This window comes from Sinohyriopsis cumingii, chromosome 18, assembly GCF_028554795.1.
Source record: "Sinohyriopsis cumingii isolate HCF-2022 chromosome 18, ASM2855479v2, whole genome shotgun sequence".
Taxonomy (NCBI): domain Eukaryota; kingdom Metazoa; phylum Mollusca; class Bivalvia; order Unionida; family Unionidae; genus Sinohyriopsis; species Sinohyriopsis cumingii.
In genome coordinates, this window is record NC_142978.1 from 6,569,998 (window position 1) to 6,597,324 (window position 27,327).

Consider the following 27,327-nt stretch of genomic DNA (forward strand, 5'->3'; position numbering starts at 1 on the left):
CATTATCAACCGGAAGGCATGCAATTTTAACTGAGTGACTTCTCTTGAAGGGGGCAAAAAGGTGAAAATCTACAGTTCTTGTCAGACAAGATGGACTAGATCTGGAGACAGGCATCGTGGATAATGGCCTATCAAGATGGACACCACTCTAGTTGCAAATTCTTTTAATTATTTATTTATTTTATCAAATGACATCAGTGATATGACATTACTTTGACAAGTTTCAGATTTTTATATATTAATGCATGAAATATACGAAGCCATATTAGGCAAGTGCAATAAACCAAGATGTCACAAAATAGCAATGTTAGCAATATTTTTAATTTCTAGCCAAATGTATATAATTCTGAAAGATTTATTGAAAAAATGTACATAATGCATTTTCTGTAATACTTTTGATCCATTAAAATGAATTACCCCACACTTCAGAAAGGAGCAGGGATATTGTCCAGGCGGTTGATCAATGCTTCTTTTTGCCCATGACACAAAGAATTATCCATTCTCCAATACGTTTTAAGCATTTCATAAAATCATTCTTGGCAACAAGGTATGATGCTGTAGTAGATGCACACTGGTTTTACTATTTTTCCGTACTTTATCTGGGGTAAATTTCACGGACAATTGTCAAAACAGTGTGAATATTAAAAATACAACTTGTCAACTTTTCTCCAAACACCGATTTGAATTTGAAAAAAATAAGCATTCTGTCTCAGTGTTTGATACAAAAAATCTACATCAGCTCCTTTTTCATCATCTAATTTCAGGTACAGAGTACATAATTCTAATTGAAAATGTGTATATTTTAGGTACCTAAGACAGATGCAATTATTTCTTGAATTCTGAACACCTGAAATAAGAAATAATGAAAAGAGTAACAAAAAAAATAATGCAGTATTTAGCCATGTGATAAATATAATTTCTGGAATGAACTTTTATGAAACAAAATGAATTACTTCAATCGCTTACTTGACAAAGCTTGCAAAGTATAGAGATTGTTAAACTCGTTTTCACAAATTTTATTAAAAATGAGCATTTATGAAGTATTATGGAAATAGGTCAGAACAATATTTTTTAGTGGGACAGCTTTTTTGTGGGGAGGTTGAATCTTTTTTTTAAATGCAGTTAGCAATTCATACATTCATGATCTGAAAATAAACTAGGGAGCCCTGACTGCTCTGACTGCAAGGTTCTGACACCATTTCCAGCTAAAATACCCTAAAATTTGTGAATATTATCAGGACTTTATATACTACAATATTACCATCTTAGTGAGATTACCAAACATGTTCTCATCCCAATCTGACATTTTCAAGAGTCTGATGTCTCCCAATGTTGACATAGACTGTATCAAGACCTGATGCATTATGATAGCCTCATCATCAGGAGAACGGTAACAGTCAGTCGGTAAATTCCTGCTGTGACCTTGTCACATGGGGAGTTGATAAAGTAGGTTTTATTGGCAATAAACTGATATGCCAAGTCTTGACTAAATTACTTCAATTTCAAAACAAACCTTGAGGAGAATCTAATCTAAGAAGCTTAAGCATTTCAGTTATGTTTCTCAATTTTGGTAATCGTTCACAATCAATCATGGTATAACTGTCATGTATAATATATAACAAAACTAAACCACACATTCTCATGACCAAACAATTTGTGCTGTTTTATTCAGGTGGCCAGTATTAAGAGGTCTGATAACTATTAGAAAAGAGTTATTCCATCTGGCAGAGGGAGCTGGGACATAATAAGATCAGTTTTGTGAAGCCTCGCTTTCAATTTCACAAGTTAAATCACTAAATTCTGAGAATAAACTTGTCTCAGTTTAACCATCTCCATTTTTTTTCCAGAATTTTTTTCTGCACAATTATTTTCAAGTCAACGGTGCTTCTTAGGTTGGGATAAGTTGAAAATCTTTGGATAGTGATCATTTATTATCTGCCACCAATTTACACAAGGTATAAGAGAACCAGTCTGGCCCTGAGATTACAAATGATTTTCGTACCATCTTGCACTCAGCACGAACTTCTGACTGTTGAATGTCAAATCAGAAATGTATCAGTGGTCAGAAATGAGTTTAAGTTGAGTTTCGGGGTCTGTGGGTTTTTTTTCTAAACCTCTCAACCATGATTCATATGAAAAGTTTCCGGAGACTTTGTATTTTGTATATCTTGTAATTTTTTAAACCTTTCGATTTTTCAGTGCTGATACATTTTATGTAACTTCTAAATTCAGGTTTGTGTTTTCTTCACAGATGACCCATTTTTGTTGATCTGGTTGTTGCTAAAAACCACAAATTTATAGACTCAATGAAAAAGAATCACACAAATAAATAAATATGACCCCCACCCCCAAATGGTATATCCTCCAGAAATTACAGTTTCTGTAAATCCATGCAAATTTTCTCTTAAAAATAAGTTGTCATCACTGCCCCAAAAAATTGCCAAATAAAAAAAATCTCTTCCTTCTTGTAGAGAAATGAAACTATAATGTGTCTGTCTGATGTCATTTAAATGTTTTTCAATCTGATTATTTAATCTAACCCATTATGCATGTGTAAATTGCATCACAACAGAAACTAAAACTAGTGGTAAACCAAACCCAAACACATATTTGAAAAAAGGATTGTGTTACAATTTCTGCATGACACATTAGATTTTTTCATTCACTTAAGCACATAAACTGCAACAAAATCCTTATTTTGTTACATACACAAGGAAAACCCCAGAAAGAAACACTGACCCACAAGAAGCTACTGGCAAGCACACGATAGGCTATACATGACGGCCAGTATTAATGGTGGAGGAAGAACCTGGGAAAACCCCAGAAAGAACCACGACCCACGAGAAGCTACTGGCAAGCTTTCTCACATACCCACACTAGCTGAATCCGAGACTCGAACCCACGCAGACACAGGTGAGATGGCAGTGATCTGTAAACGGAGAGCGCTTTAGACCACTCAGCCACTCAGGGCCCCTGATGTACTTTGTAGAAGCAGTGTTAGATGACAAGGTGTCACATGCTGCCATGTTAGTTAAAGAGCCTGTAGGTCAGTGGTAACTGCAGAGGTCAATGTTTGCAGGAAGTTGGTCATTTCAAGCAGAAAAGTGGTCAGGACATACAAACTGCACATCACAAAACCGATGTGTTCAGGCCACCTGTAGGTAACTACAGCACACACGCACGCACACACACACATACACACACACACACACACACCCAAATTCTCCAAGTGGTGGTACTCCAAACTTAAGCTATGTTACCAAGTAAACATATATTAACAAAATTAACAATTTGTTTGAAGAAAATGTTTCCAGTATCTAGTTCAATGGCAAAGAACATTTCAAGTATCAAAATAAAGGCTTATTGACTTTATTCTTTTTGAATTCAGTGTAAAAAATGACTGATATCCTACAAAAATAAAGTACATGTATATTAATTGTAAATAATGCAAGTGCCTCTTGCTTTTTTAAACTGGTTGTTTTTCCTTTTTTGTCAGTGCCTTATAAAATCAAATCTGGAAGAATTTTGGAAGGATTGAATACTCTAATGGAAAACTTAATGAACCATGTTACAAAGACACATGGGGATGGAAGATGGAATAGTCATCTCAATCAAAAAATGAACTTAAAGAACTATTTCCCCTACCATTCTATGTACAGTATGTTAAATCAAAAAGTATAAAATACATTATAAGTACATGTATGTTCATTATACTTAATCCTCAAATGATGACCCTTAGAATAAGTTTATACTAAAAAGGATCTAGAAGGCAGTCTGAAATTTCCACAAAGCCAATATGTATATAAAAAGACAAAGAAAGAAATAAATACCATTAGATATTGTTGGTTGTTATCCTTCAAGAAGATTTTCCACCTAAGCAACACAATGCACAGAAACAAATAAACCATGCAGCTGTCCCCTAATAATAGCTTCAAATGATGTGCAGGAATGACAAGTACACATTTTTTTGTACAACACAAGTTCCCTTTTCAGGGATAGACAAGCACAGATAAACTGATCAAGTAATCCACAGTGCCAAGAGAACTGAGTACACAACTGCATATGCCTACCTTGTATTTATTACTCCTCTATGCCGACACTAGAATGGCATGATGGAACCAAACTTACTGAGCATAAACTATATTTTTCTTATTGTACTGGCCATGACCATGACCCCTGACCTTTTGGCTGCAAAATATATGGGTTTCTTATATCCTAAAAGATTTGGTCACAGAAACAACTCTAAAATTAAGTCATTCAACAAAACCATTATTCTTAGAGTCAATGGACATCATCTTCACTTCATGTGCAAGCCAGCCACAAAGTTTAGACATGGTCTGTGATACAGGCTTAAAGTTATTGTGTTGAAACCATTTTCTTCACTCAGTTTGTGGATGTGACCTTTAAACTATGAACCCAAATTCAACAGGTTTCTTCATTCCCTAAGTACAAGCCAACAACAAAGTCTGGTAAAGATTGATGGTGTAAAACAAAAGTCATTTTGTGGAAATGAGAAAGGTAACAGCTGGATGGATGCACAGGTAGGTGGACAATGTCATTAAATTTGCAGCCTTTAGCAGGAGTAAAAAAAACCTGCCTAAATATTTTCTTAACTAACTTCATCTTTGCACCAACAGCAAGAAGATACATCATGTGATAGATCTGATATCATGATCCCTGGATCACTCTCTGGTCATGGGGATGAAAAATGGGGAGAGGGGTTTAGGAAGGGACCAGGGTGGGTGAGAGAGAATCGAACATGGGATTTTCAGATGGTGACTCATTGCAATTGTTCTAGTTATTCTTAATATACCCTTCTAACACCAATATCAAGAACAGAATAATTTAAAAAGTGCTTCCAATACTCTGGTACAGTCCTGTGGAACAAGCTTCCACTGCATGTGCGTGTGTGATTTTGATTTTTAACACAGCTTTAACAATTTTTCAGTCATATCACTACGATGTCTGCGGTGTGGCAATTTATAGTGATGTCTAGAACTGGGGCATCATGCCGCAGACATGTAGCATGATGTCCCACCCAGTCACATTATCCTGACACTAGGCTGATAAGTCCTAACAGTAACTTCTTAATGCTGAGTGCCAAACGAGGCAGCTGTTAGTACCATTCTTGTAAATCTTTGGTATGACTCGGCCTGGGATCAAACCCATGACCTCCTGCATCCGAGGCGGATGCTCTAACCACTTGGCCACCGGAGCGGCCTCCAGTGCATGTAAAATTTGAAAATATTAGAGTATTTAAGAAGAGATATCATAAGCAAGTATGTGTTTCAGGAACAGATAATAGAATTTATTATTTAAATACTAAACATGTTCAAATAAACAGCAATTATTGCTGTCTTCATATAATGTGCATTGTTGTACTCTCTTTAAGAGGGCCTCAATGGAGAATAGTCCTTGACTAATGAGTTACCCTCTATATTTAAAGCATTATTATTATTATTTTTATTATTATTATATCACTAACACACAAAAAAACTTGCCTTCACCTCTATCTGCATGGGTTTGAGTCTCGGGCTCAGCCAATGTGGATATGTGGGAAAGCTTGCCGGTAGCTTCTTGTGGGTCGGTGGTTCTTTCCAGGGTTTTCCCGGGTTCTTCCTCCACCATTAATACTGGCCGCCATGTATAGCCTATCTTGTGCTGAAAAATGGCGTTAAACCCTATAACAACAACAACAACAACAAACTTGCCTTGACATAATATAGCCTTTAGTTTGTTGCTGTGCCATAAATCTCTAAACCAAACCAAACCAAATGACAAACCAAACATTTTTTTAAAAATAAAAAAATTAGATTTTGAAACTTATCAGTTGCCCCTCCTATGAAATGCAGCACACCTAAGCACATTTTCCTGCTATCTAATAACCTTACTTGAATGGGACAGTAATAGGTGTGGCCATTTATGTGCTCTATGATGTCAAATACACAACTCACTGAATGTCATAATTAAAGACATGACACAATATACACCTTTTAAAATTATCTCTAATATTAAACAGAATCTTTAGAAATTTTGATTTTTATGAGAACTCTAGTCTCTTGACAGTTTTTCACATTTCCCTAAATCAAAGATTTTCTCCTGTTTCATATTTGAAGGTCAGTTAATGCACCACATTCTTTATCTTATAGAATTTCCTGCAAAGACTGCCTTGTTATTAAAGTGCATTGTTACCAATGACACGAGTCAACTTTAGACTTCAAGTGCAAGTCTATAAAACTTATCCTACTTTCGACCCTTTACAAATCTGAAAAAGAAAATCGCTCCTTCACAAATAGTCTGCCGACAGTTGGGTCTATTAGTAGGTGGGTAAATGGGCGGGTTGATGGATGAATGTTTTTCTGAGGGGTTATGTTGCTTTTGATGGCACTTTTAACACATTATTGGCTGTATCATGCCATAACAATGGAAGCAAAGTTCCCTTCCCAAAGACATACAGAAGCAGTTGATCTGGGCCCGCCTAGGTGGGTATCGAAACCCACAACCGCTGAATGAATGGATGGATGGATGAATAGAGAAACAGATACATGTAGCTAGACAGTGAGACAGAGACAGAAACAGCTTTTTTCAGGATATAATAGACTGACTGACCAATATACAAACTTTTCTTCATCTCTAGTACATGGATTTTTCATCACAGATGCACATGCATGGAAAGAAAATCCATCTGTGTGGATTTTATTTCCTTAAACTGACATTTTTTTAAAAATGTTTTCTATCTAAATATGTCAAGTAACTGAAATTATTAGAAGCCATGTGATGATTCACAACATAATACAATAAAAATTATTTACATACTGCCCATCTTTAATGGGATGAACATTATCAACTGTGGACAATGTATTTTTACCCAAGTCTGTGAGGTCAGCCTGCACTTATCAAAGAAATATTCTAGAATGTAATTTGTAAGAATTCTGGAATACATTGACAATTTGTCACGTTTGCTAAGCCCAGGTATTAAGACATGTATAATTACCACAGCCATGTGTTTGATGTCTAAACATTGCTGTGAGCTAATCTCTTACGCAAGGTTACCATGACTGCCAAATGGCAGAATCTTGAATCGACACAGACGACAGATCGTACCAACTGGACAAAGGCTTGCCGTATCAGGCCTACATGTTAAAGGTCTGTTCAGAGATCAGAAGAAATCCACTGGGTAAACCGGGTATGTTCTCATCCATCCCCACACGGACAGACAACAAGAAGGACATTGTCCGCTAAATTTGATTGGAATGGTTCACAATGATATCCAATCAGAACTGAGATAGAGGGTGTAATTACAATTTAGATCTGAATTATAACTTCATAATGCGCAAGCAAAAGGTCAGTAGTTCTCCCGGGAAGATAGCTCAGCAAATAGGATTACTCTGATAAAGCCACTAGTAATTTGGCGGTAAAGCTAAGAAACAAATTCTAAGGAAATACAAAGCTTCAAAAAGGTCAGTGAGTTACTTACTCGATTTTTGCAGAATATTACAGCATCGTAATTGCAATTATTTGTAGTATTTATACTTAATTACTAGCATCGTTTAGTATGTAGAACTGCCTTTGCAGTGTTTAATTTACATGCATATTTGAAAAATGAGCTTGAGTATTACGTAGAGAATTATGTAGATCGTTAGCTTGTGGTCAGAATTAATTTTGTAAGTCACTATTAGGTTACTTCGCAGTAAACCAGTATATTTATTAATGCATTATATTAGAATTTATGCATGTTTGAATTGTGAGTTTGGGAAAATTGTTAAGTATGTTGAGACCGTTACTTTGGATGTATGGATATATCAGAGCATGGATATTTGAATATTTGTGTACCTTGAATGAGTTGTAAAGAAATGCATCTGTTGTGATATTGCTTAATATAATGGGATTAGGAATATGTACTGATGTGATGCAATTTATTGATATATGTATGAGAAGCAATTGATACCATGTTTTTATTATGACGCTGTTTTATCATACAAGAATGTATGAGTATTTCAATGTGAATGAATGAGTCACTGAAGAAATTTAATATCCGTTATCTGATGATGGGCTGGGTGTAGTGTGAGATGAGAGGGCTAAGGACAAATACTGTACCATTCTTGTTTTTTTCAGGAAGCTATTTAGGGGACAGAACTTCAGGGTCAGTTGAGTTCTGAGTCTCCAAGGGGTGGAGACGGAAGTGAGACTAGCAGAGCATACAGAGCTGACCAAAGTCTAGTCGGTGGAGAGAAGGTATATAGAAGGTGGTGGTGGAAGAGGAAAAGAAGTCGAGGAGGAGAAGGAATTTGGAGAAAGTCTGGTGGAAGAGAAGAAGGAATTGGGAGGAATAGGAGAGAAGAATACACAGATAAGTAGAATACAAGGACAGGTGGAAATCTATCTCACACTACTAATCAAATGATACAATAGGGTACCACAGGGTCGAGCGGAAGGAGAGTACTTGGGAAATGTAATCATTTAACTATTGAATTGTCATTAAATTGTTATTTGCTGAATTTCACTTTTTTGTATATTCAATCATTTAACAGTCGGCATTGCTGACTAGGGGCTTGGAGCTTTACATCTATCTTTCACTAATTTAACTTCAAACCAAAATCGAGCCTGGGTGGGACTTATATAATAATTTGTATTAAAATATTTGGAGCACCCCACCCTTACCCTAACACCCCCCACAATATATATCGAGAAGACATGCTTCATATAGGTCTTAATTAGATTACGGTACAAAAAAAGGCAGCCAGAGCAAATTTGACATTTTCCTGGATCAAACAAGCTTGAAAACACTATGCTCATTTCTTTTACCTTGATAGGGTCTCTATTACTGTCTGTGTCCCATTGTGTGCCTTAGATAAACCACTGCAGTTGTACAAGGTTATCTGACTGTATTCATTCACACACACTCAGGATACAGTAAAAAATTTGAATAATTTCAAATCATTAGTGTTGGGTGCACAGTGGCTTCTTCTAAAATGAAGGTGAGTCAAATTGTGCAAGGTTTATGTTGACCTAACACAGGTAAATAACTAATGCAGGTTCTATAGAGGAAATGTTCCGGCTAATCTAGTGTATATACTCACTTGAAAGTTGAGTCAAACTGCAAATACCAAAAGATCCTGAATGCGTCTGCCTCGGATGTGGGAGGCTAGTGGAATCAAACCCCAGCCGAGTCGTTCCAAAGGCTTAAGAAAATGGTGCTAGCAGCTGCCTCACTTGGCACTCAGCATTAAGAGGTTAGTGTTAGGACTGGTCAGCCTGATGTGTGGATAATTTGACTGGGTTGTAATGATGATGTGTGTCTGTGGCCTGATTCCCCAGTGCCAGATATCACTATAAACTGCCACACTGCAGACATCATAGAGATATGACTAAAATTGTTAAAGCTAAATTAAAAATATTTTTAAAAATCAGAAATACACTCTACTGATTACTCAAAACAAACTGCACACAGGCCTTGCATATTAACTAAACACAAGTCACCAAACTACCATTATTCTATGCAAAACTTGAACACAGAATCTTATGTTGATTTAAGCATTTGAAATGGATTCCTGTTTCACCAATGTGTGTGTGTGTGGGGGGGGATTTTTAACGTTGCTTTAAAAAAAAAAATTAGTCATATTGCTATGATGTCTGCAGTGTGACAGTTTATAGTAATGTCTAGCACTGAGGCATCATGCCAATGTCACATTATCCTGACATCAGGCCGGCCAATCCCAATACTAGCCTCTTAATGCTGAGTACCAAGTGAGGCAGCTGTTAGTACATGTACCATTGTTATAAATCTTTAGTATAACTCGGCTTCAAACCCATGACCTCCCGCATCTGAGGTGGACACTAGCCACTAGGCCACCAGAGCGGTCCCCAATGGTTGATGCAGGTGAGAGAATAACATATCTGGTTTACAGGACATACAAGAAAACTAAGCAAACTACCATCTCTACTCAAGTTAGTTCCAACTGCAAATAACACAGATCATAATCTGCCATGGCATAATGTATGGCATACCAAGGTATATGTTGTTTATTCCACTACACTGCATAGATCCAACTGCAAATAACACAGATCATAATCTGCCATGGCATAATGTATGGCATACCAAGGTATATGTTGTTTATTCCACTACACTGCATAGATCCAACTGCAAATAACACAGATCATAATCTGCCATGGCATAATGTATGGCATACCAAGGTATATGTTGTTTATTCCACTACACTGCATAGATCCAACTGCAAATAACACAGATCATAATCTGCCATGGCATAATGTATGGCATACCAAGGTACATGTTGTTTATTCCACTACATTGCATAGATCCAGATCTGCCAGCACACTATGTATCCGTATATCTAGGTATATGCATTTTGCAGCTGGTTTTGATTTATTAGTGAGTACATACAGTACATAGGTTATCATATCTGATCTTACCCATGATCCTTTCACCTTATCTTAGATATCTCATCTTCTGCACATTATCTTTGTGTTTGTACTTGGCTACAAGTCAAGCTGCAAACAACTAAGATCTTGATCTGCCATAGCATTATACTCCTGCAGATCAAGGTCTTTATTATTCATTTTACTGATTACTCCTCACAGACTGCACAGGCCTAGATCTGACAGCCCATTATGTGCCGGCAGATCTGGGTCTGTGCAGTTTGCAGCTGTACTCATAAGATAGTATATATGGTAAACATTACAGAAAGGTGTCATTTATTCATCTCCGAGATCGCCACTAATATTCAGTTTTCCAAATGATCACTGACAGCTGAGTCAAATCTAATGGCACAATTACCAGTCATTACAAATTCCTTGTCCTGAGTGCTGTAGAAATTTTACTATTAAGCTGTCTGACATATACAGACAGTATAGTGTCAGTGCTGCAAGATAAACTAGGTAACAATTGATTTTGGGGACCACTGTGTCAACTTGCATGGAGAGAAAGAATAAGGAGAAAAATTTCTCTGAAATGAGCAATCCCAGTGTAATTTGCTGAGGTCACATGATCAAACTGCTGAATCATTATGAAACAATGTTGTCAGGGGAATGGCCAGAATAAACACTGTTGCAGGCAGAATTACTTAGATCCAAAAATGAATTCTGTTTGTGGTCCATGGGCTTGAATGTCACCTATTAAAGAGCACATAAATAGGCACAGGAGTTGTAATGACTACCAACTTCAAGGGCAAAATATGGGATCGTTGTAGTAAATCACTTAGAGCTATGAACTATCACTTTCATATTAAAACAGAATCCATCTAAGTTACTACATTTATCATATAAACTGACTATACAGTATATCCATAATTTCACTGAACACCAACAAGTACTCTATAAAATACAACAATATTTTTGGAATTTATTTGAATCAAAAGCAATCTGGTCATTATAACAGGAGCACTGTAAACATTATATTTACATACACTGCACGGTACGCACTGCACGGTGTAAATATTATATTACACACACTGCACGGTGTAAATATTATATTACACACACTGCACTGTAAACATATTACACACACTGCACGGTGTAAATATATTACACATACTGCACGGTGTAAACATATTACACACACTGTACTGTAAACATTATATTACACACTGCACGGTGTAAATATATTACACACACTGCACGGTGTAAACATTATATTACACACTGCATGGTGTAACTTATATTACACGCACTGCACAGTGTAAATATTATATTACACACACTGCACTGTAAACATTATATTACACACACTGCACGGTGTAAATATTATATTACACGCACTGTACGGTGTAAATATTATATTACACACACTGCACGGTGTAAATATTATATTACACACACTGCACTGTAAACATTACACACACTGCACGGTGTAAATATATTACACACACTGCATGGTGTAAACATTATATTACACACACTGTACTGTAAACATATTACACGCACTGCACGGTGTAAATATTATATTACACACACTGCATGGTGTAAACATTATATTACACACACTGCACGGTGTAAACATTATATTACACACACTGTACGGTATAAATATTATTATTACCATTATTTTAATTTGACAAAAAAATAAACTTTCAACAACTGGATACTCAGGTACTAAATGGCATAATACCCATTTACCTTGTGTACTATTTTATTTTTGCTAACTGACATTGCTAAGCAATACCAAGTGATAAATTCTGCCTATATTAAGTGATACATTCTACTTTATTACTAGGTGTCTTACTTCTTAGAGTAAGCGCAAGCCATCAGCAATATTTGCTTGTGGTAAATGGCACAGGTATTCTGTGGAAACCATTTTTATATGACCTTATAACCTTCAACCCCAAAAAACTGATCCTGTCTGGTCTAATTCAAGAGATCCACAAAGCTTGGGGCCCAGGGACTAGAGTTATTTTGTGGAAACCTTTTTCATGTTTTTCCAGTTCCCCTTATCCTGACCTCTGTATTTCCTTCATTCAGTGAGTGTGACATTGACCTTCAAACTTCTGACCCAAAATAAATAGGCATTTCTCTTACATGTAAGACATCGAATACAGTTTGGTCAGAGTAAGTGATGCAGAATTTGTACAAATTTTGGAAACCATTGCTCTTCTTAGTACCAGCTAAAGCTTGACTTTTGAACTGCTGACCCCAAAATCAACAGATGTCTTTTTTTATATCTCAAATGCAGGTCATTTACACAGTTTGGTTCAATTATCTGGGATACAAGTCAAGTTAACTGCATGGAAACAGTTTTCCTTCATTCAGTTGTCGCGACACTAGCCTTTGACATTTTCAGTCAAAAATTTCCTGACCTAAATTCAAACTATTTGAAAATTTTTTTATTGCTAGACAGAGAACTAGAGTTGCTGTGCTAAAACAAAACGGAACAGATAAACAGACACTGTGACATATTCTGCATTACAGTGGGCATATACAAATGACAAATTAAATATGGCTGGGCCACATTATAGAAGACTTGTTTCAGCTGTATCACTCTGTACATGTACTAAATAACAAAGACTCCCTGGTCTCAACAGTGAAAGGACTTTATTTATTGTCCAGATTTTACTGAAACTATAGGTCACAGATGGTCAAATTTTAGTACCATTTCAACCCAACAAGAATAATGACAGTATTAATGTAGTTTTTATTTCCCCATGTCAATTTCAAAGTATGGCTTTGTAAAAATCTTGAAGGAAATTAAAGCCTTGCTGATTTTCTTTATGTTTTTAAAATATTTTCTTGGCAAAGTCGTCTTTTTCAAGCTGGGCAAAAAGCATGAAGTCATTATATTTGAAAACTTAAATATCTTTGCATGAAACACTGATCTGAGATTGATGATTTTAATGGTTGGGTGAAATAATACCCTTATGAAAGAAGAATCTGGTCAAAATTAAAGGATATGAATGGGGAGACGATGGCAGTTTTACAAAAGTGCTGAGTGACTACCCCCTCATAATATATTTCCAGAAAATTATTAGTCCCATTTTGACAGAAAAGTCAATAAAGCATAATGTACTGGCAAATCAGGGTCTGTGTTGTTTATTTTGTTTGTAACTCCTAACAAGTATCAAAAATCCAGATCTGTCAGTATATTATGTGATGGCAGATCCAGATCTGTCAGTATATTATGTGATGGCAGGTCCAGATCTGTCAGTATATTATGTGATGGCAGGTCCAGATCTGTCAGTATATTATGTGATGGCAGATCCAGATCTGTCAGTATATTATATGATGGCAGATCCAGATCTGTCAGTATATTATGTGATGGCAGATCCAGATCTGTCAGTATATTATTTGATGGCAGATCTGGATCTGTCAGTATATTATGTGATGGCAGATCCAGATCTGTCAGTATATTATGTGATGGCAGATCCGGATCTGTGCAGTATGCAGTTGGACTCAACTTAAAACTGAGTATATATGGCAAAAATACTTTTGCCATTATTTATACGAACATCTGCAAAATAAAAATAAGTCTCCCAAAAACTGAAGGCAATATGGTACATCTGGACAATGGCTAGGATTGGCACAGTATTTATCATCAGCAATTTGTTTGTATTTACTCTGGTTTCTGAAATCATGCCAATATCCAGTTAAATGTCAGAATGCATAATGAATCACTTACAGGATGCACCTGACCATTATTACTGTAAAAACTAATTGAGGTCAAAGAAGAAAATGGGTTGTGATGATGAGACTGTGATTGGAAAACTGAGATTTGTCATATATACTCGCTTACAAGTCCAGTCGAACTGCAAACAGTATAGACTTAAACATGCCCTCACATAATGCACATGAAGATCAGGGTGTATATTGTTTGTTCTACTGATTATTCATAACAAACTGCATATTATTCAACAGACCTGGGACATCACAGTTTGCAGCTGGATTCAATTTATAAGTGATGGATGGGGAATAAATGACCTCTTTCATTTTGATGAGACTAAGGATCAAATGTACATGTACAAATTACTTAAAACTGCATCCGCAGTCTTGATAATAAATTGGCAATCATCACATTAAATGGGCAATCACTGCACTAAACCAGCAGTCATTATATTAAATCGGCAATCATCACATTACAATTTTAATCCATGAGAAAAATATTTCGCTACTTAGGTGATGGCTGAATGGCCATGGGTGATAAACGATCTCTGTCAGATTCAAATTTTTTTCTTCTTCTGGCAAGCTGTTTATACCCATCTATTCCTCTCTGCAGAACATATGGTATGCCACGGATGATTTAAAATACCAACTGTCAAAAAATATAAGCAGCAATTAAACAAAAAGCCAGACCAACCTTCTTCCTGTTGTGTACTCCCACAATTCCAAACGCTATGTCCTTCCCAATCAAGCACTGCCGCACAACAATCCGACATGACGATGATGAATCTTCTTTTTCAAGAATGCTAATATCCTTGCTTGAAAGTCTACAATTTTGGAGCATTGTTCTTCTATCATTTGTTTTCTCCACTGCAGTCATATTTATTAAAGAGCTTTGGTTTCCTGCATGTTTTCTAGGATTTCTATTTTCAGAACCTCTCTGAAGTCTAGAATCCTTTGAATCAACAGAAGATAGTAACTCAAAGTTATCTCCCTTGCTTTTCACTGGGAAGGAAATTCCATGATCCAAGGTTCTCTGCCCATTATACAAGTCTCCAGGCAAAGACTCGTATGATGAATCAGCACTAGAAACTTGTCCATTCAGACCATTGCTAACTTCCACATACTTCTGACCATCACTTCCTATGCTTTGGGGATGTATTTCTTTGGTTTGTTTTTCTTCAAATTTAGTGCCAGACAAATGAACACCTTTATGGGGAACACAACCATATTCATGTCTTAATTTTGACATGCATTGTTCTAGTCTTAATTTCTGTATACTTAAATTCAGCTGATTTTGTGTTTTTCCTGCAACTGTAACACCCATTTTGGCACTTTCAGTCTGACCTGAATACCCTTTGGTTGCATTAGGAGCAACTACAGCAACTTTTGGATGACCAAGAGATCTGGATACATCATCACTCAAATGTTCCTTTGATTCTTTCACTTGTGCACCTTTGTGAAACAAATGGATCTTATCATGAGGTAAATTTTGTCTACTGTCACGAGTCCTCACAATGTCTAATTTAAGTTGTCTTTCTACATCTGGTACCATACTAGTACATTTGGTTTTCTCCAGCGCCTCGTTGTGGAACTCTGGAGAGATCACACTCGCGTCTTTTTGTGCTACCTTTTTGCCCTCATTAGGAAGATCCCTAACTGCTTGAATATGAGAACAATCATTACAATTTGATCTGTTTGACAGACTATATTTGCTTTTGCCTGAATGTTTCACATCCAACAAATCTGAACCTTGATTTGAACTCTGTTTCTTGGAAAATAAAACTGGATTTATCACCTTTGAGTCACTTACTCTGTCCTTGGTTTGTTTTATGGGTTTTTTGGTATGGGTTTCATCATATTTTGAGTTGTTGGGCTTACTGTTAGTAGAGAATTTATTTTCTTCGCTATCAATACCAGCATGACATGTAATCTTGTTCTTAACAACACTGTTTGTATATGCATGGGATAAACCTGAAATTATTTTTTCATCTTTTACATGGAATACTTTTTCTCCACTTTTTAGATCAAAACCTTTCCTAATGGAGGAATGTGATGTAGGTTTCTTTTTTCCCAAATAATATGGTTCTACTTTAATGTCTCTGCCTAGGTTACGATCAACTGGATTTTTATTTTTGTCACTAAAAAAGCCATTTGGCAGCTCCGATGATACATCATTAGTTACGCCAGTAAGTGATTTTGATCTCAAGATTTGCATAGGTGATTTCACATTGTCAAGGTCCCAACTACTATCTGTTCTTATACTGCTCTCAGGTATTACATTTTTCCCTATTTTTTTACTCTCACGCCTAATAATAACACTGACAGACCTTGTACGAATTGGTACTTGGTTCAAGTCTGCAAAGTTTCGTGCCTCAATCTGAACCTCATCTGGACTTGTTGGGGAGATTACCAAATCTGAAACAGTATCCTTTTTAATTTCATTCTTATTTCTTTCCTTAACTGTCATCATTGGTTTCTTTACAGACTCTGAAAATCCATCATAATTTACAAACTGCCCCTCTGCTTTTGTCTGAAATCTGCCTGAAATTGCTGGAGTCGCCATACAAACCATTTTCTCATTGTGTTCCTTTAGGGCCTCCTACTAACTCCAGGAGTATATATAAATTAAAAGACACTTGATCAGTACTCTTATTCAGTGCACAGAAAAATAGTTTTGATTTCTGTGACATGTGCATCTGTAAAAGAGTTCTGCTCCTTTGATTTATGTGGTAGTGTTATCCTTTGATTTCTGTGATATTGTTATCCTTTGATTTCTGTGATACTGTTATCCTTTATTTCTGTGATACTGTTATCCTTCGATTTCTGTGATACTGTTATCCTTTATTTATGTGATATTGGCATCCTTTCTCTTGAAATAAAATTATCCATTATTTCCATGCTATTGTTATCCATTATTTCCATGCTATTGTTATGCTATATTTCTGTAAATGTCATCCTTTATTTATTTTTGTGATATTATTATCCTTGATTTCCAATTTATTTACTATGAGCACAGAAGTCCTGTATTCTTCTTTGAATAACATGGAGCAGAATGTTATCCTGATATGTATATCAATCCCAGCTTACCTAAATTGTGTTGACACATTTTGCTCTTTAAAGATTTTATATAGATCAGTGAATGTATGACAGACTGACAAAAGTTCCAAGGAAACAGGAACCAAGTTACCTTGCCAATTTCAGCAAATAGCCTCATTAAATATAAACAAGTCAAAGTATATCACAGGCTTAAGTTTTCTTCAAGATCAGTCCACAAAAAATATATGCCACTAAACTGGATATACAGAATGTTAATGAAACATAACTCATAGGTAATGTACCTATGAATAATATGGTAGACTGTTAGGATGATTTATTCACATCAGACCAGGAGTCATATGTCAGCTGAAAATTCCATGCCCTAGTTTCGTAAATGTATGTAATGTGCAACTTTATGAATGTTAAATAAAGTCACAGTTGAAGAAAATGATCGTGTACATTTTCTTGTTCCATGTTAGATAAACACCAACACCTACACAACTGAGTAGATTTTCATAACAGAACTTATCATGTTATGTTAAAATAATACTATAACACAAAAATTTCACTAATTCCATAGTGAAGAATATGTATTAGAATTCCTGTAGAGTAAGAATGCCATGATAGTCCTCCCTGCTCTTGCAGATGTCACAGCTATCGCCTGATTTAAAGTGAATATGTATGTAGTAGGTAATCCAGTTTTTGTTCACAATCCCTTGAGATTGCTCTATGCATAAAGATTCCCTCTGCAGTACACCAAACAATCCAAATGTATGCTTTTTACTTTTTCTGTATGCTTCACACCAAGGTAAACTCGTAATCTCATACTTCAAATTCTTCAGTAGTTGTCAGCCAGGCTAGGGAAAACCACTTCCTAACTTTACCAATCCCAGCTGTGACTTAAACCAACAATTTTATACTAAATCTGTCCACCTCAACAAAGTTCCCTTTTTTATGAAAATCATTCCTTGCTGATGTAAAATTTCCCTCCTGGTGATGGGGTAGCTCCCCATGGAATGAACAACGGTACAGAACCTTGTCTACTATCTACTGTGTCAAATATACACAACCAACTCCAAACTTCAGAGTTTAAGTCACTGGGGTCACCTTCAGCCAATCAGAAAGTGCTATCTGACAAGGTCTATATTTAGAGTTCTCCAGGTAGAACTTTACTCAATGTTCACAGGTAAAAGGAAAGAATGCAGTTTTTTTTTATATTTAAATTCTGTACAGGTAGTCAATTATTGTGGGGTGATGATATCTCACTGCAGACAGCAAATACCTCACAGTGTAAGGGTAACTGCATTCTACAGCTTTATAGCCAACCTTTAATGGTCTTCAGGATGATGAATGTTTAATGTCATATATATATATATATATATATATATATATATATATATATATATATATATATATATATATATGCACACACATAAACACACACTTTTGAATTGAATGACACGTTTGAAATTAAAATGCAAATAAACTTGATCTCTCGTGTCAGTTGATGAATATACAGCTACATGCAGTGATAATGTATACTGTATTTGACACATTTTTTTATAATGTATGCTTACAAAACTATTATTTAGGCATCTAGTTTGTACAAAATAGAAAAATAGGCAGAACTATTATTTGATTTATTTTGTATGGTGTCTAAGTTTGTACTAAATAGAAATTGTGCCCATATATATCTCAGAACTATTATTTAGTTAATCTTGTAAGGTGTCTAGTTGGAACTAAATAGAAATGATGCTGAGCTCATATGAATCATTGTTTTTTATTTTGCAAGGCTGAAGTACATACTAAGTTAGGTTCCCTTTTACCAATCGTATGTACACGCTTATAAGACCAGTCCAACTGAAAACTGCACAGACCAAGATCTGCCATTACATAATGCACCAGCAGATCTGGTCTGTGCAGTTTGTTAGGAGTAATCAGCAAAGCAAACAACATAGACCCTGATTAGCAGGCACATTATGCTATGGCAGATCAGGATATTTGTTGTTTGCAGTTTGACTTATAAGCAAGTATATATACATATGTTGTGAGCTCTCCACTCTGGAGATACATTTTCTTTCCCAATATTATCATGATGAATAAAGTAGGTAAATCTCTCTCTCTCTTTCTGTCTTTATTTACTTCTTTCTGGGGGGGAGGTAAATTAAACTGAATGGTGACAAGATATCAGACATGCCATTGTGGAACTATATAAACCGGTATTCACATATAAGTTGAGTTGAACCACAAAAAAAAAAAAAAAAATAGACCCGGACCATCACTGCATAATGTACTGGAAGATCAGGGCCTAATTTGTTTCTTTACCGATTACTCCTAACAAACTGCAAAGACCAAGATCAGTTGGCACATATTACAATGGTAGATCTGGATCCATGCATTTTACAATGGTAGATGTGGATCCATGTATATTACAATGGTAGATCTGGATCCATGCATATTACAGTTGTAGATCTGGATCCATGCATATTACAATGGTAGATCTGGATCCATGCATATTACAATGGTAGATCTGGATCCATGCAGATTGCTGTTGGACTTGACTTAAGAGTCTATATGCTAAGACACAACAAGAGTCCCTTGAAGGGACTGGTACTCAAGTGACTGAAAAGAACTTTCAAGAAATCAAATAAATCCTTTAAACGCTGAATGTTGAAACCATCTCTGATATCGTTCAGTGATAACACAATTTTCAAATCAGTTGCTATTGGGGATATACAGCTAATGGATGTCATCTTGGCACTATTTTCATTTAAAAAAACCAAGGCATCGTAAAAAGAGTCTTCTGGTAGAAACAAGATGTAGATATGACTTTCCATTTTGGAGGAGTAATGATAATAATATTTTCATGATTGATGCCATGGAGGTTACATTTGATATCAGACTGACACCATTTCTATTAAATACCAAGAAAGAAAACATCACAAGAAGTTGTTATGACCAGTCATTCAGGAGGATAGTAATAACAAGATTTTCAAGATGGCCACTGTTGCAGGCATTATGTCTGAATGGCACCATTAAGACAAATTAGACATCTCAAGAAAGCATTTTCATTTAATCCCAACTAGATATCATCAGTCATTTAGTGAAAAGACCATGCTGATATGGTCATCTATTTAGGAGAAGCAGAAACAAGATTTTCTTGATGGCCACTGATGTGGCTATACTGGGTGTCCAAGTGGCATCATTTTAATTTATTTTCGGACCAACTAGACCATGGGATGAATGGGTGTGTAAAGCTTCATGGCGATCTTCCATGCAGTTTAGGATGAGCAGTGATACAAACATTTGCTGTTGAATGGATGGACTGACAACAGCCAAAGGAAAACAGAGATGAGCCAAGTTCTTCTGGTCCTTGACTAGAGTGTTAACAGAATATGCATGTTCAATGCAGGTTTTAGCAGCTCTGAGCTGTTTTCCTCTCATCAAACATGCCAATATTGACAAATGTCCACTCAGTAAGTGACACATTATGTAACTTTGGACCAGAAAGAGAGCTGTGTGATAATTCAGGCTATGCAAGCATAAGGTGTATACTGCAAGGTTATGACATCACTCCAAACAAATAGGTTTAACTGTTATAAGGGGTAAATTTATAGAAGGTTTGTCTTCCTGTTTGAAAGAGACTTTAATCACACTTTAATAGAACTTGATCCCTTTAACTGACTGTAACATGTTTTGTGTTCCATTGTAAATGTCTGCAATGAGAGACATTGATGTATCAAAACAATTCAATGGAGACTGTATGCATGTATGGCTAAAGGAGAGTCCTCTGATAATAGATGATTTTTTAAAAACAAATTCCTGCTTTCTTGAATTATTCCATTAACAATCCCAATTCCACAATGTAGAATTGTCTAGCATACTGATTACATGGCAGGTTCCTCATTATAAAGCCCCTAAATATAATACTGCCCTTTATTTAATGCACATTTATCATGGATCCAAAATAGCTTTAAATATGTTTTATTACTACATGAATAATTTCACTCAGTTTTGGTTAATGGATAATGAGAACTAATTATAGAGCAAGTTGGCATCATTTTGGGGCTTTGTACACTTTTGAGATGCAATTAACGTCACACACTTTTGTGGTCCCAAGGAACAAGAGAAGCACTGTATATAGCAAATGTTCGGCATGGAAACTTCTGTGGAGACAATGCAAAGTCATCTGAATCAGCTTGAAATGCATACAAATAGACAATAAAATTAGTGTGCCCTACATATTCTCTTTTAAGTCAGTTCCAATTGAATACAACACAGGACCATATATGTTGCTGCATTATGCACTGGTAGATCAGGGTCCATCATGTTTGACCTAATGATTAATCCTTACAAACTGCACATACCCAGATCTGTTGTTGCATTATGTATTTAGATCCAACCAGTAATTATCTTTTCAAGATTTCAATTTTGCTGCTCCCTGACGTGCAATCAATTTTATGTACACATTTCTGGCATGTGCTATTTTCTACTCCAAAACAATGATCTTCATCCAATTTGCCTCTCTTGTAATGAACAAGGTGGATTAAGTGATCATAATTCAAGCAAAGTGATGTGGGACTGGCATCAGGCAACAAAAGATCCCCCATTCCACATCTTCCCATCCATCAAATATCAGCTGTGGGATCATCTAAAACTTCACAGTTGATTACTGGCTGCTGTTATTGACCCTTCATGTCTGTGTGCTCTTCTGGCAGCACTCATTGTATGCTGGTCAGCTGGAAGCTATATTATACTCCTGTCTGTGTATGATAATAACAGCTCCATTACAAGCTGCTGAATGGAGGATAATACCAATTAGTATAAATTAGAGGCCACCTCTTCCAAGCTATAAAGATAATTAGTATATATTTCACAGCACCTATACATGCTTCGTACTGAACATCTATATTTCTCCAACAATTTTAATCAGTGGAATTTCAACTCAATAACCTTTATACATATTAATCTGATGAAAAATTCTATTTATCCTCCTTTGCTGAAAACATGCGGAGTAAAAATTTACATTCAAATTCATACTGTGAAAACCTTGCTTAAATGGGACATTCAGTGAACAGAAAACATATCTCTTATGGATAGGGGCCCCCAGGAGGCTGAGTATTCTAAAGCACTTGCCTTCACAGATCAATGACATCTCACCTCTGTCAGCGTGGGTTCAAGAGTTGGGCACTGACACTGTGGGTATGTGCAAAATCTTCTCCAATGACTTAACATACGTAGGTGGTTCTTCCTCCACCAAATATGCTGGCTGCCATGTATAGCTTATCATGTGCTGAAAAACCCATAACCAACCATCCTTTACATTTATGTACAAGTTGTACACAGTAACAAGAATGAAGCCAAGAGATTATTTAATGTTCTCTCACAACCACGCAATATTTGACCTTGGCATAAAGGATACTTGTAAAAAAAAGACATTTTTTTTAAATTGAGTGTCTTATAAAGACAAGTGTGTGTGTGTGACTTGGATTTTTAATGTAGCATTAACAATTTTTCAGTCATATCGCTATGATGTCTGCAGTGTGGCAGTTTTTGGTGACTTCTAGCACTGGGGCATCATGTCCCAGACATGTAGCATGATGTCCCACCCAGACACATTATCCTGACACCAGGCCAACCAGTCCTAACACTAACCTCTTAATGCTGAGTGCCAAGCGAGGAAGCTGTTAGTACCATTTTTGTAAGTCTTTGGTATGACTCGGCCTGGGATCGAACCCACGATCTCCCGAATCCGAGGTGGATGCTCTTACCACTTAAGACCACCGGAGTGGTTAAAGACACAAGTCCTTTACAGTCAGAGCTCATTGCATCTTTAACATAAAAACTGACAGCCAAAGCTGATTGTTAATGGAAAGAGACCTGGATTCTAGCCAACCACTTAAAAAATATCTATAGCTTCTGACAGACTAGTTGCTGAAATGCCAAAGTGTACTGAAATGTATTCATCCAAGTATCATAATGATGAAAGTCATACTGAACCATACATAGTAATGGTATTTCTTCTGTAGTAGGTCTCCATGTGTTTACATGTTACATGAGTATGTAATTCAGAATGGTTCATGGGTTTACAATATGAATAAAGAAAGGAATGCATATGTAATGAAAAAATAAGAGTCCTTATTGAATGCTAAATGTTGTATTATTTCAGAGTTTAGATATTTACAAGCTCAAGTCCATATGGATATGTTGTTGTTATTGGATTAATGCATTCCTCAGCACCTGTATATAATCATATGTGTAAATATACCCAAAATGTATATATTTGTACATAACTTATGCACAGCTGTGTTATCATACATGAAAATGTACAGTGAAACCTGCCTTAACAAACACCTCCATATAAAGGAAACTTCATAGCAGACAAAATATACTAATCCATGCATCCATGTCTGTGTGTGTGCTAATAATGGCCAAAGCCATGCAATGTCACGAAACAGATGTTAATCTATCTTTCAAAACAAAGCATATGGCAATGAAGACAAGGCTTTAAGTAGTAATAAACATCAATGCAAAGTGTTTGCTGTTTGTATATATTTCAGAGTTTGTCACCCCTATTGCCATGAAGATTTAATTTATTCTGAGGATGAAATAATAACATAAGTAACCAAATTTATGCAAATATACAATTATCATTTGATTAATGAATTTTTTGAGTCGAAAGAAAAGTAATTTCCCCCTTTTTCCTTGCTGGTTATACTGGCTATTTAAAAACGACCCTGTATATCTTTGGTATTATTATTAAAAACTTTTCATTATTTTGGTGTATTATTGATGGGTTTAATTTGGGTTATAGCAGGGGTGCATAACCTTTTTCAGCCAAGGGCCAGGTTGCATTTTCCATGAACACTCGAGGGCCGCAAACACTAATTTCTTTATTATAATTACTGTTTATGGGCCCAGATTTCTGTGTTGTTTTAATTCACATTGAGGGCCAGAGAGAACATGTTCGTGGGCTGGACCTGGCCCATGGGTTGGGAGTTGTGCACCCTTGGGCATTAGAGTATACAACCTGGCCTTACTTGAGATGTGCACCTATAAAAAAAACTGCAGACTCAACTTGGTCATTTTCGCTTCCTGTAATTCAGGGAGAAATTGTCAAAATAAGAGCCAATAACATTACATTTTACATATTTGTGCTAATTCAGGCTGATTGTTCTAGTACATGGGAGCATTCATTTTGACTAGCTGTGTGCTCAGAGCATTTACAGTTTCAACAAGTACAATATCAATACAAATTTCAGCCACAGTACATGAAAGTATCAAAGAGATATCCCAACATTCTCTCCATTGTGCATGTTGCAAATGTAAAGAACTTCACCTTACAACTGTCACTTTCTCAGAAGTTCCATATTATCTACAGCACGCCCACATTATAATGTGTGCTGTTAGACAATGGGTATACACTACAGCACGCCCACATTATAATGTGTGCTGTTAGACAATGGGTATACACTACAGCACACCCACATTATAATGTGCTGTTAGACAATGGGTATACACTACAGCATGCCCACATTATAACGTGTGCTGTTAGACAATGGGTATACACTACAGCACGCCCACATTATAATGTGTGCTGTTAGACAATGGGTATACACTACAGCACGCCCACATTATAATGTCTGCTGTTAGACAATGGGTATACACTACAGCATGCCCACATTATAACGTGTGCTGTTAGACAATGGGTATACACTACAGCACACCCACATTATAACGTGTGCTGTTAGACAATGGGTATACACTAAAGTTAAATGAGATCAAGGATTGTTAAATTCTATCGTGCAATCCAATTGTCCCTCTCACATGCTGTGTCCCTTAAATTTTACCATGGGGGACACAGTTCCTTGCCCTTGGGATCATATGTAAAACATTACAACAAGGTCAAGTAAATCTAGAATTTGATCTATGTACACAAGTGGTATCAAACTCGTTTTCATTGGCAGAACAGTTTTTATATAAATGTACATCACATAGGCAACATGAATCATAAACTACGATATGCATATAAATCCAACACTAACAAGCCACCTGGCCCGGGCAATGGAGTCTAGACCTATGTTTGAGACCACTAATGTACATCATTCTGCAATTGTCAACACCATCTTACCTGAAAGCTATCAATAGGAAGCAACTGGGCAGCACATCGTTCTTCATAATCTCTACTCCATGAGAAAGAATCCTCACTCTCAACAGGAAAAGTGAAAGTCTCTACGCTTGGTGTCATCACCAACCTCAGTAACCGGGATACAATTCTTCTACGTCTCCATATGAGGGTATTCTGTGTATTATCAAAAGAATTACCTGGGCCTTCACCAAGGCCATAACGAAAGCTCCTAACTGAATGTCGAGACTGTACTGCAGACATTGCATATGCGTGGGTTGTTGTTAATTGAATACAGAAGTTGATTTGTCACTTACTGCTATTTGTACATCCCACACACAGATAAAACACTGTACATACCTGTGAATGCATACACACATCAGTAAGCAAAATGTGAAGGAGTAATTAGGGCAAGAGACAACCTCTAGGCAACAAACATCAATAAAATATTTTCCTATTAGTATTATAATTAATCTCCTGCTGTTAATATAGTGTATCACTCTTCTCCTTACAAAGCATGACTCCTGTACTTTCACTGTATATGATACGCAAGGTAAACATAACCGGAATGGAACTGTGCCATTTATCTGGCATATTCTTGGAACACTCCTCATCCAAGAAAAGCAGATGCAATTCACTCAGCCTCTCCTCACTTTTGGATACTTAAGATTGTATTTTGGAATAATAATGAAAACACAACCCATTTGTAAACACTTTACCGACTTCACAGAACAGACCTACTGGAGGATTAGCAGACAACCCCATTAAATATCATTCTGTATACTCAGCTTCAGCAGCCAACACAGACTCTGTAACAGGTAGATAAGAAGATACATAGATAATAACTTAGAACTCAGGTTTTGATCAGGTGGTTTCATGGACTTAACACTCCTACCACGAACTGTTTATACCAGCTGCATACACACCTATAACCATATTCTACTTCCTGTCGTGCTGACCTGTTTTCTTGTGTTAGTCTAGGTTACATACACCAGGCACTGCCAAAACAACATCAGTGGTGAAATGCTTTGCTAGTTCAGTGTTTTTTTTTACAGTAAATCCCAATACTACAAGCACTTAAGCAAAATCTATATATCACAACAGATAGACCCATTTTTCACTGTTTGTACATTTTTTCTATTCTGTTGCAATGATATCTAAAAGTATTCTGTGCAGTTTCTCTACTAATGACCTGCATGCGTTTTTAAAGGAAAGGTGTAAGAAATACTGTTATGTAAAGCAAAGGATGGAAGATAATATGTTGATTTAAAACAACTTGGAATAACTTGATTTTGCAGTAAATAATTCAAAAGCCTAATGTTCATTACTGTATATACTCGCTTACAGGTTGAAACCACAAATGCAAATTGCACAGATCCAGATCTGCCATAGCATAATCTGGGTCTGTGTAGTTTGTTAGAAGTAATCAGTAGAACAAACAAGACAAACCCTGATCTGCAGTAGCATTATGCTATAGCAAATCTGGATCTTTGATGTTTGCAGTTTGACGACTTATAAGTGAGTAAAGACTGTAAACATCTGGATGAGAATATGAGACAATTTTTCCATCTATTCAAACAGGTGCAAATATGCCTGTACTGTTGTTGTTGTTATGGGGTTTAACGCCATTTTTCAGCACACAATAGGCTATACATGGCGGCCAGTATTAATGGTGGAGGAAGAACCTGGGAAAACCCCGGAAAGAACCACCTACCCTCAAGAAGCTACTGGCAAGCTTTCTCACATATCCACATTGGCCGAATCCGAGACTCGAACCTACGCAGACAGAGGTGAGATGGCAGTGATCTGTAACGGAGAGCGCTTTAGACCACTCGGGGCCCCTGCCTGTACTGGAAAAAGTACCAAAAAAAAGCACACAAACAAGCTAATACACATGCTATGCTGCAAAGACTGCTAGAAGTTTCATGGAAATGAAATTCATCAGTACATGTCCAGCCATTTTGGTATAATCCTACAATCAGTAATACCTTTTGTATTCAAAGTACAAGTTAAACAGAATGAAAAGATGATACCAATTGTAGAAGATACTGAAAAAATTT

The 27,327-nt window shown here is 36.3% G+C and overlaps 1 protein-coding gene across 6 annotated transcripts in view; it reads right to left on the bottom strand.

Moving 5' to 3' along the window:
- LOC149776022 (tyrosine-protein phosphatase non-receptor type 4-like) overlaps positions 1 to 27,327 on the bottom strand; it is a 284,029-nt gene that overhangs the window by 43,770 nt on the left and 212,932 nt on the right. The window contains exon 1 of one of the 6 annotated variants that reach the window (XM_089941768.1): positions 14,801 to 18,184. The exons of the other annotated variants lie outside the window; for them this stretch is intronic. Within the exon in view, the coding sequence (XP_089797894.1) occupies positions 14,801 to 16,678 (1,878 nt within the window). The 5' untranslated portion in view covers positions 16,679 to 18,184. Of the gene's footprint in view, positions 1 to 14,800; positions 18,185 to 27,327 lie in introns of those variants that run through there. 6 annotated transcript variants of the gene reach the window in all.